Source organism: Pelmatolapia mariae, linkage group LG4 (genome assembly GCF_036321145.2).
Source record: "Pelmatolapia mariae isolate MD_Pm_ZW linkage group LG4, Pm_UMD_F_2, whole genome shotgun sequence".
In the NCBI taxonomy this organism is placed as follows: Eukaryota; Metazoa; Chordata; class Actinopteri; order Cichliformes; family Cichlidae; genus Pelmatolapia; species Pelmatolapia mariae.
The window spans coordinates 30,304,114-30,316,195 of NC_086230.1; the positions used below are offsets into that span (position 1 = coordinate 30,304,114).

Here is a 12,082-nt window from a genome sequence, read left to right on the forward strand (position 1 = left end):
ATTTGCACTTGAATCTGGTTGCTTGTGCCTCCTCTACTAAATCAAGGTGAGAGGAGCACAATGTGTGATGAAGCCATGTCAGCCGCTGCCATATGCTTACTCTAATGCATTAGAATTCATTTAGCTGTGATGCTTATTAAACTATCTCACCCCTGTCATTGGTGCAGTGTCCCGGTTCAGCTAGAAGTCATGCTGCAAGATAACAAGGGCATTAAAACCGGAGTGATCCTGCGGTGCACTTTAGTCAACAAATTGTTGTTTTCTTGACAGTAATTACATTCGAGCTTTGTTTAAATATGTTTGGACACTTGTTTCAATAAAAATGTGGCTTATTTTGAAAAGATGTGTGCAGCGTAGATTTTGTGAGAGATGAAACAAACACAAGCACAGAAACCCTTCATAGCTGGTTTAACCATTGTGCATTAGACTTAACTGCTGTTTAATCAAGCTCAATAAACCACACGTTATGAAATATAACTGCTCGAGTATGAGTAGCGCAGATGAGCCCCCCCCCCACACACACACGCATACACAAACTCACTCAAACCAGCGAATGCTAAGGGTCACCTTTAATTCCTCGACTTTCCTCCTGCCTGTTCACTCGGTTAACCACTAACTCTGCTTTTCTTTGTCTCCTTTGTCCTCACTCCCCTGCTGACGGGATCTTAACCATTTCACAGTGGAGAGAGGTGGGAGTTGGCTTCAGTCTGCTTCCAATAGTGTGTGTGTTGGTCAGAGCATATTGTATGTGTGTACAGCATATTTACTGTAACACTAGTGTGCATGCTTTAGCCGTCCTAAAGCGTGGGTGTGATGCACGTTGTTTTACATCGAAGATCGAAAAAGCTTGGAGAGGTGACTCAGTTTGTCGGGCTCTGGGGAATATGATTAGTATTCACATTAACAACGCTATTGCACTTTCAATCCTGCCAAAACTTAAGTCTCCTTTTGTCCTCCTTCCAGCTGCTACCCCTTGGAAAAAAAAATCAGGTATGCTCTGGTGCACTCCGGTTTAAGGCATTGTATTTATGTCTGTCCAAAATGACTTGGCACTCACCACGCAGTGTCTTACCGAGCTTGTCCTGCGTTTCTTCCTATAGAATTCGAATCCTCACAAGTTACCGAGAAGAAGAGGACAGTCTATCAGATGGCTTTGAGTAAGAAACCTCGTGTCTTTCAGCGGATGTTTCCTGAACCTCTTCCTCTCTTTCTCATCCACCTTTGTCAAGTGTGGCCCTTCCTGCACATTGTTCCCTTCATTTTGTTGCTGTCCATTTTTCTGTTTCATTGTCGTATGTTCCTTTGTTTCTCTTGCTCTCTTTCTTTCTGCTTCTCTCTGTCTGTCTCTTTCCCCCTTTTTTCTTCTCTCAGATAAACTAGATGAAATTCTTGCAGCAGCTCAGCAGACAATCAGCACCAATGAGGCGCCGGGGACACGGGGACAGGGGCCAAAAAGGGACAGGGGAAGAAGTTTCTATGGCAATGAGGTGTGTATTGTGCTGCAGTAGATTTACGAGTGTTCAGAGATGTGTGTGTCTGTGTGTATGTGCCAACACGGCTACCATAAAATGAGATAGAAAAAAATATGTGGGATAAAATTCCAACGAAAAATATGATAGAAGTAGTTTTAGATAATAGCGCAGTAAAGTGTGGTCAGTTGGCCTTTCTCAGTATTATCAGGTCACTTAAAACGATGCTTAATCTTGTAAAAAAAAATGCCATCAATACATTAACAGTTATACTATGCTTATAAAAGAAGCCTTAGGACTGAAAAAAAAAAAAAAAACTAAACTAACTAAACTAAAAAACAAACAAACAAAACAAATAATTGAGTGGCCAATGCCTGTTAGAATGGACATATAGGCCTATGGGGAAAGAGGGTCTTTGTCACAAGTATAGACATTCTTCCACATTGGAAAAATTAAAACAATACAGAAGTGTCTAAACCTGCATTCTATCTAACGACCACAAGATGGCGATAGCTGTAATTGACAAAAGACTCCCTGTAATATACAAGTCTATAGGATAGACTAGAAACCACATATAAACCAATTGCTGATGACTTTATGGTCTTAGTCGCTCATTATGCGTCATATTGAATAAAAAGTGAAGTCTTTTTGTAAATCTTGGTCATACTATGACTAGACCAAGCCGAAAGTAGCCGGAAGTAGTATTTACTTTTGTCTGTAAATGTTACTGCTATAATCTAAACATGGTCCTGCGATCAAAATCTACTAACCAACCATTGGCGCACAACTATTATAAACAAAGCAGATGGCAATAAATGTTCAAAGAAAATAGTTCCTACATGAAACTGCTCACAACAAGTTTTACAATTTATAATAAAATGAACATAACAATATATGGCAAGTCCTGGCAAAAGGAAAAGAACCTTGGAAAAATGGCTGTAGCTAAAGAGAAATTGTGAAAAGAATAGCAGCACATCTTATATTTTATTTGCAACAATGAGCAGTAGAATGCTGCCACCTGGTGGCGAAAGTTAAGACAAATTCTGCAGAGGATGATTACACAAAGTACCTTTAAAATCATACAAATATGCTAAGTGAACAAGAAGAAGTGGTAAAGAAGAACAAAACAAGAAACTACTTGCAGACTTGTTTTAGTCTCATCTATTGTTGTTCTCATGCAGTATAATATACATGTGTGTCTCATGACTCTCTCAGGCTTTTGATTTTTATCATTTCAGCCAAACTACGGGGATCAGTCCGGGATGGGGGTGATGTCATCGGGGTTGGGCTTAGGCTACGACCGTGGACAATACACATCAGGTCATGGCCCACCGCACGGTATGCTGCGGCAAAAATCCATCGGTGAGGCTGTCTGTTTTTTCCGTCTGCCCCTCTGTCCACCTGTCCGTCTGTCCTCTGGGCCAGTAGAGGTCTGTGCTGTGCTGACCTGTTTGTCTGTAGCCAAAAATGTCCTGTCTGTGGCTCTAAACTCTGTGCATTTTATCTGTAGAAAAAAAAGATATTTGTTTGTCTTATACTATTTCTAACAGTGCTGGTAGTGCTGAAGTAGTGCTGGTAACCTACATTTTTCTTTCCCTCTGATGGGTTATTTTATGGGTGTGTTGCTTAGTAAGGCGTTGCTAAGGTTCCCTCAGAAATATTCATGTGCTCTCTTGTGATCAACATAACAAATGCTGCTGTGCTTCGCTTTCTAATTGCTAGTGCTTGTGGAATATGTAGCACTAACTGAATTATATACTAACAAACATAAGATTTGAGGACAGACTTGCTGGCAGGTGCTTGGGCAGGCAGATTTAGACAGACACTCTCATATATTACTCTCAGCTTCTCTTGTTCTCTACCTTTGTACATTTAACCCCCCCCCCCCCCCCTTTCGTTTTTTCTTATTTCTTATATGCTCATAGTTAAACCCCAATTCATCCCTATTTTTTTCTTTTATGTAGGGGTGCCTGAGGAGGAGAAGCAGTTCCTCCATCCTCCAGCCATGAAGTTTGCCCGGAGTTTGTCGGTGCCTGGCCCAGATGACATCCCCCCTCCTCCCACCACAGCCCCGCCGGATCCACCGTTCTCCTCTGCTCCGCCACTCGGTTGGAGAACAAAAACATCGCAGCAGCCCTCTGTCTCCGTGTCCCAGTCCACATCCACCTCTGCACACTACCAGCCCTACTCCCAGGCATTACACTTCACTCATGGAGGCAGGGAGAGGACTGGTGGTGCCAGCACTGGCCCCAGTGCTGGAGCGGTGGACCACACAACCCCGTATGCACACGCAGCTGCCCACACTGCTCAAAGCAGGACTGCTTCGCGGAAGGTTGCCTACACTGGGGAGCCTGTTGGAGCTGGCGTAGGGGCTGGTGCAGGGGCCAAGGCAGCTGGTCTTAGGAGAGGATACAGCACTGCCGTCCCCCCGTCTAGCATTGCCACTGTAATGCCTCAGCAACAACAGACTACCCAGAGTCAACCCCAGCGTGCAGACCGCAGTGCAGCTGGCGCTGGAGCAGGCGGTCCTAAAGGAGGGGCGCGGCGAGGTAAGGGTCCATTGGTAAAGCAGTCTAAAGTGGAGGACCTGCGTATGGGCCAGGGCACACTGGGGGGCAAAGGCTCCATGGAGAAAAGCTCCATTCCTATTCCCACCATCATCGTTAAGGCCCCCTCAACCAGCAGCAGTGGACGGAGCAGCCAGGGCAGCAGCGTGGAGGCTGATGTTCCAGCATCAGGGGAGGCAGATGAATCCAAAACACCGCATGGTCCTCCACCCTCCACCCCTGCTCCACAGCCCCCTGCTCCACCATCCATCCCAGCACCCCCACCTCCATCCTTGCCTTCTATTCGAGCCCAGGATAATCTAGACTTTACCAGCCAGTTCGGGGCCGCCATTGTGGGCGCAGCTCGGCGAGACAGGGAGCGGTTTCACGAAGCCCGCAGAAAGAGTGCCTCCTTGTTCATGTCTGCTGAGGAGGATGTGAGCCTCGGAGGAGTGAGCGATGGAATAGGAGGAGTAACACGGACTCAGGTGTCACAGCAACCGCTTAACACACAGGCTGAAAGTTCATCAACGAGGCTGCGCCCGTCCAAGTCCATTGATGAGGGCATGTTCTCTGGGGACACTTTCATCCATCATACTCGCAGTATGCCTCCTGCTTTTGGCTTACCTGAGTACTCTTCACCTGCTCTGGACTATCAGCCCAAGTCTGTGCCTACTGATTTATACACAGCAGCAGGCAGGCAGCCAGCACCCGCTACTACCACCACCTTCATCCACCCTCTAACAGGAAAGGCTCTTGACCCCACATCGCCACTAGGCCTTGCCCTAGCTGCCAGAGAACGTGCTTTGAGAGATGACAGCAGGTTAAGGAGGGGAGCAGAGCATCACTTTACCCGCCAAATGTCGAGTGTGGTGTTTCCTTCATCTAGTGTCACCTCTCAACCAGTGTCATCCACCTCCCAGTCTTCAAGCTCGTACCTGGTCACCTCCTCTTCTCTGGCGGCCACAACACCCACTGTCGGACGGCCACCCTCACCCAGAATCCTCAGAGGAGTTGGGACAGTTTGGGGTGAGGACGGCAGCGGTGGGGAGAGGGAGCGGGAAGGAGGAGGGGCCCGTGAGGGGCTAAGAGTTCGCTTCTCAGAGGACAAAACAGTCCACACACACCACTATCAGTCTCAGCCGTATCAGCAAAGTTACAAGGAGAGGGAGCGGGAGAGATCGAGGGAGAGGGAAAGGGAGAAGGAGCTGTCCAGGGAAAGGGAGAGGGACAAGGAGAGAGAGGGCTACATGAGGAGGGTGGAACAGGCAGCTGCTAATGCAGCAGCGGCTGAAAGCGCCGCCCACCAGGCCGCTCAGTCACAGCAGCCGCGGAGGCCCACTTTTCTCAGGATGGAAAGTCAAAGTGATGCCACTATACTATCCCTCACACCTCCCTCTCCTCCTTCTACCAGTGCTCAGCAGACAAGGAGCACTACAGGGAGCACGGGAAGTGGGCTGATGGTTCTCCCTCCCCCTGCCCCCTCAGTCGATGCAGATGATGAATTTGTCTACGCAGACCCACTCCCTCCCCCTTTAGAGTTCGCCAACAGCTTCGACAGGGGAATATCGGCATACTCACAACACGCAATGCTCTCCAACAACCTGACCTCCCGCCAACAGCAGGTCCCGCCCCCTCCACCACCACCCCCACCTCCTCCACCACCGCCCCCTCCGCCCCCCCAAAAAGAACAATTTATAAGTGGGTTTCCTGCTCATACACCCCTTCACTCACCTCAGGCCGGGGACTCCACCGCCTCTAGTCTCACATCTTATGACAGTGAGGTGGCAAACCTGACTCAGTCTGCTCCCTCCCCATCACAAACATCACCCAACCCACAGCCTCCACCCTCACCCTCTACCCTGCAGCCCACCTCGGGCCCTCCACCTCCGCCATCAGTGTCACCCCCACCTCCTCCTGGCTCTTACCACAGACCCTTTTCTATGTCCCACCATCTTTACAACAGCACTCACACTCCTGGGCGCTCTTCACCAACACCTCCCCCTCACACTGTCGCTCCTCCTCCAGCCTACCGTGGTCCCCCAGCACCCTCGTCCACTGCTGCCACCACTGTCCCACAAAGGGGCACTGCCTCTCATGCCACGACCGCTAGCTGTGCTGCTACAACCACCACCGCTGCCACCACAACAAGCACCTCCACGCAGCTCTACCAGGAGCGAACACACACCACGCATTCAACATCTTCTGCCGCCATCACAGGAAGCCGAAGGCCAGGAGAGCACCACCGTCCTCCCCCGACCACCAAGAAAGGAGAGTCCCAGGAGACTGTGGTGGACTCTGGGATCGAAGAGCTGGACAGTCGCAGCAGCAGTGACCACCACCTGGACAGCATCCTGGCTCTAAGGGGAGACAGACTAGATAGAGGGGAGAGAGGAGGACCTGGAGGACGAATGGGAGGGGGAGGGGATGCAGAGAGGGGAGGAGATTTTCTGGAGTCTTACATGAGCTACCTGGATGGACAGACTTTTGAGATGCAGAACGCTACGGCAGCAGCCTCCACCTACCCTAAAACCAACAGGTTCAGAGAGGGAGGTCGTGCCGGGGAGCTACAAAGACAAACCAGCACTGCTCCTGCGTCCTTCCACTCCCACAGGCGGCGAGATGAACAGGAAGAGGATGAGATCGAGGAGGGAGTGGCAGAGGACGAAAGCGGCCAGGACGGATATGGAGTAAGGGACATGCAGAATCTGGGACGTCCCACTTCACCATACTTTGAGCGGCCACGCACTCCTGAGATGAAGCCTCTTTGGGGAGAGAGTCAGATGTCTGGCGATGGGAGCGGCCAGCATGGGGCGCTTTTAGAGGGGAAGAAAATTTACCCTCCCGCATCCAGTATGAAGCCCAGCATCATCAATGAACTGAGCAGCAAGCTGCAGCAAAGAACCAAGGACAGCTGGAGCAGCCAGACACAGCTGAGCAGACACAGGTATGGCTTGCCATAACTTGACTGCATTATGTTTTCTCGTCAAAGCATGAACATCATTTTTCGTTACTGTCATTCTGTCAATGTCTGAATACGTCACTTGTGATGTGCAAGCTTCTGTGGAAAAAACCTCAAACTGTGCACTGTCTGTTTATGTCTTGCGTAAGTGTGTCTATACTGTGTAAACCTCTCTTATTTCTCTGGCTTTTTCCATGTTTTTCTCTCAGAAGCAGAAACAGGTAATAGAGCACTTCCACACTATTTTGTTTTCTATCTCTAATCAAGGATATTGTGCCATACCGTATTGACAGTGATAACTAAAAATGAAAATATATATATATCAATTTAAAAATGTGCACATAATAATATTACAAAACAATCTAATGCCAGGACAGTCATTATTAGAGAGTTGTGTTTTGGTTAATTACAGCTTTCCTGCTTTTCAGTAACTGCTTTAACTACTGCTGACTAAAGTAGGGAGATTACTACGCTTCTCTGTTCCTGCAGCTCCTTTTCTCACACATCGGGAGATATTCACGTTCCAAAACAAACCCACTGAGTCACTCGCATAGGTTCAGTTAAGCTGTTACACTGCCGAGTGAAGCTTTTGAGGACTTTATTTTCTTTTTAATGACCAGTTTGTTGTCCACTCTTGCTGCTGCTTCTCCTCTAGTACTCGCAGCTCGGTTAAAATGCACTACTTTGCCCCGCGGCTTGACTCAAAGGTGTGTCACATGTTGTGGCTGACCTGATTGAGTCTCTGCAGTTTGTTGGTCTATTTCCTTTGATGATGTTTTGTCTACACACTGAACACTACATATATAACACTACAAATATATAGAGAATTATTATTTTGTTGCTTAACATCCACCGGGGATAGCATTAGATTGCATTTTAGCCACATGCTAAACAAGTTAGAATCAGAAATGAGAAGTCTCAGGTATTTAGTGGCCTCACAGTTCTTCTATAAGAAGAACTAGAGAAATCTCTATAAGAAATCTTTATAAAGAGGGAGGTTAATTTAAATGATGTGACTGGGAGCCTGGTTAATGCTAGGAGGTTGTGATGATTTGACCAAGATATAATAATATTTTGAATATTATAATGCCTGTTATAAACTTTTAAATACACTCTGCTTATTTTGTTTACTCTCATTTTGAATGCCACATACCAAACCATCCATGCTGAAGCCCTTTATCTGTAAAATACTGTAAAACTATGGTTAAGGAATTAATTTTGTGTAAATATTGTGATATTATCATTATCATGAACTCATGGCTGTGATAACTTTGATAATGTGACAGGAAAAAATATAAAATTTGGAGGAAGAGTTAAGACCATGTTAACCTTCAAATCAATTTTTCTGCACTTTAATCCACACGGTCTAAAATAGCTGGACACTGTTTCCCTTAGTGTGTGCATGTTTGTACTTTTTTTACATCACTGTTTTTCCCCTGTGATAATTTCTCTCTTTCTTCTCACAGATTTTCAGAAGACTCAGCCTCAGCTCTGAGCCCGCCCTCAGCTCGATCTCTGTCGCCGTCTCCAATCTCATTATCGCAGCCATCGTTGTCTCCGTCTCCCACCCCTGCCTCCCAGTACCCCAACTGGGGACGATCACCATCTCCGCAGCCTCCAGCAGCTTCTCAGCCGCCACGTTCACATTCCCCACTGTCACCGACATCTTACTCCCCTTATCCTACTTCTCCCAAACACAGACCTGTCTACAGGACCAAAGCCTTGGAATTCCAGTTTATCCCCAGTCGTGAGTCCCGTAAAGCAGAATCACACATTCTCCAGCGAAGGCGAGCACCCAGCCCCCTCATCTCGCCCTCAGAGAGACCCAAGATGGGCCCACCACGGCCATCATCCCTTCCACTTCTCCCTACCTCACCTCTGTACAGTGCCATCTATGATCTCCGCGGTTCGGTCACTCCACCATCACCTGGGAACCCTCTCGGAGACCCCTACTTCTCTCCCTCGCCTCCCCTGTTTGCCCCCTCTGGCGCGCCGCCTCCTCCAAACTCAACCTTAGTAGTTTCTCGATCACTTTCTCCAACTCATTTCCTGTCTGGGGCCTCTTCTCCGCCTCTACACCCTCTCCCTCCGCCTCCCTGCTTGAGTTACCCCCATCTACCGCCCCCTTCTCCCACAAAGCCCTTCGCCTCCAAGCCGCTGCCCTACTGGACCAAGTATGACGTCGCAGACTGGCTGGGATACCTGAACTTGGGGGAGCACAGAGAGCGTTTCCTGGATAATGAGATTGATGGCACCCACCTGCCCTCCCTGACCAAGGACGACTATCTGGATTTGGGTGTGACACGAGTGGGTCACCGCATGAATATAGAACGAGCCCTGAGGAGTGTAATGGACAGGTATGGCTGCTAAGTGCAACCTGTAAAGCCTCTTTAATGCCACCTTTAAAATGCGATTTCTATCTGGTTAATACCATTCAGTACTATGTGTGCTTATAGCACTTACACCCGATGTTAATAAGCATTCTCCTTATCTTACCTTAAAAAATCCACATGCTGCTGAAGTCCTACGTGGTAAAATTTCGTACTCATATGCACTAAATTATTCTCATTTGTGCATACATAAGCTATTACTTTGATAACTTGACATACATACAACTTCAAATGTGGACAGCTACCAAATAAAGTGTATCTGAAACTGTTAGAGACTCACTGTAAATTATATTCGTCAATATAAAACTTCGCTATTTTATTTCTGCCCATTGTAATGTGGCTGAGGGTAGCTTAAGTTTTTAGAGCAGCATATTCATTTCTGTATGCACAAGACAATTAATTCACCGCAATTCAGTGATCTTGTTTGCAGATAAAAAGCTCACCTTTTGGGATTTCCAGGGCTCCATAAGATAAAGATAACATGGCAATTTCAGTATTTTTAAAATGATTTTTGCCAAGACATAAATTGACCTGACATTGCATCAATGTTACCTTTTTCATTATCAATGCATTAGGTAAAGATAAAAGATTTTTGTGTTATTACTCCTTGCTATTCAGGTTATTTTTCTTATTTTGTTATATATCTACATGTCTAGACATAGTGGTGATTGGGGGACACCATGGGGAAAAGTAACATGGGGCCAGTTACTATAGTTTAAAGGTACCCCACCCCCCACCCCCACCCCCCCACTGGCCTGAGGGTCCAAGAACTTGCCTGCCTTGCCTTGTGGCAAACAGCGCTTCTGTCTAGACATCTGTAGGTGAGCGATTTCCACTTCCTGTTTGTGGTGTGACTTCTATTGACCAATCATATGTGAGCTGACTTTGGTGCATACATGTAAAAAAGTGTTCAGAACAAATGACTGCTGTAATGCAATCTTTTAACCATCACTTAAAAATTTTGCTTATCATAGTCCTTAAAAAAAATAATCTTTTGGATTTTTAATCAATTAGTGGCACAGGAAGTCTTTGGAGAAATATCTGCTGGCTACACTGCAAGCCCTGCAAAGTCAGCAGAGGACACCCGGTGGGTTCCTAGAATGGCCCTTACCTCAGGATCCTCACAGCTTTAGATTTATTGTCACTGAAGAACAGCAGCCTCTTGCTTGAATTGGATTCAGTGATTAATTTCAAGTAGGGCCACAAGTTAATTGCAAGATTAAAGACCGATGCTTTCGAGAAACTCTTAGAGATTGCTTCCTGAATATTTTGAGGTAGGTTGTTCCAAAGTTTTGGGCAGGATAAGCTGGCAACAGAAAACACTACATCCCAAATTTATCTCTCTGAGGAAATTATATGTCTAACGGTTTGGCAGTGACAGATTTAAGAGTGCGAGATGGGACGTAAAGTAACAGACTGTTGTACCATGGTCCAAGACCATTTAGGGCTTAAGATACGATAAGAGCATTCCAAAATCAGTTCTATGGTATACTGGAACCAATTTAGCCCTTCCAAAACTGGACTGAGTTTTAGTTAATAACATTATAGCTGAATTCTGAATAGACTGCAGCCTACTTATCTCTAGCAAAAAGAGCATTGCAGTAATCAGGCCCACTAGACATGAATGCATGAACAAATTTTCCAGAATGTCTAAAAATAAAAACTTAACAATTACTTTTAGATTTGCATAGGACAAAACTACAGTCTGTGCAGTGAAATTTAACAAACACAACCTGAAGATTGTGCTTGGAACTGAATTTAACATGCCAACGATATCTTTTCCTCATGTGAATACACTTTTCCCAATTTTACCAATCAGGCTAGGAGGTGACCGAAAGGTGGATACCAACTCCATAAATCAAACCAGGGTTTCCCAATTTGGCTATGAGAATGCATGTTGTCAGCATTATGACCAGCCATGAGGATGGACAGTTCTACTGGCAGCTGACCAGAATATTTTACAGAGCAAACTGTAATGTTAGAAATATCTGAAGAGTTTAAACAGCATAACTGAGTATGTGTGATAATAAAAGTTCTGTATGAGAGAGTGTGCACTTTAATTAATTTGAAATCTGAACAGAAGGCTGACCTTTCACGATAATGTTAGTATTATAACTCTATCATTAGATACAGGAAGATCTGACAAAGATATAATAATTATTTGTTCTAAGAGTGGCAACTAATTTTTCCAAGGGTCATGCAGAAACTGAAACTGCTGTGCAGGGCAACACCAATAGGCTGATGCAGATATAAAAATGAAGATTTTTCTGATTTTAAATTGGCGTGAATATTAAGGCAGATAAAGTGTTGTGAATGGTTGGCAAGAATACAGAAGCACTATATAAATAAATCTGATATATGGTCAACGAGTACAAATAGTTGCCCTGTTATAAGATCATAAATTGGGGTTTATGGAACAGTAACACACAACTCAAGGTCAAATATGAAGTTATCTTGCCAAGCCCAAATTCGGCCTTTTAGTACAGACTTCTGCTTCTTCTGCCGTCTTGCTGGTCTTATCACCTCACCTGACTTCCAGAAAACTTTAAAGTCAAACTTTTCCTAACTTGTGTCACAAAGCTGTGACTTCCGAGCACCATGATCGGTCAGCTGCAGTGACGATCCTGGAGCAACATTAACTACAATGTTACAGGAAGAACAGGGTGAACTCAGATACACCCAACTGCTCAGGCGACAAGTGTGATGACCAATGTT

General features: G+C 45.9%; 1 protein-coding gene across 1 annotated transcript in view; it reads left to right on the forward strand.

The window, feature by feature from the left end:
• The window catches only part of shank1 (SH3 and multiple ankyrin repeat domains 1), a 102,111-nt gene that overhangs the window by 86,614 nt on the left and 3,415 nt on the right, over positions 1-12,082 (forward strand). The window contains exons 20-26 of the mRNA XM_063472386.1: positions 681-689; positions 964-990; positions 1,101-1,157; positions 1,372-1,487; positions 2,708-2,831; positions 3,434-6,962; positions 8,444-9,334. Of these exons, the coding sequence (XP_063328456.1) occupies positions 681-689; positions 964-990; positions 1,101-1,157; positions 1,372-1,487; positions 2,708-2,831; positions 3,434-6,962; positions 8,444-9,334 (4,753 nt within the window). The remainder of the gene's footprint in view (positions 1-680; positions 690-963; positions 991-1,100; positions 1,158-1,371; positions 1,488-2,707; positions 2,832-3,433; positions 6,963-8,443; positions 9,335-12,082) is intronic.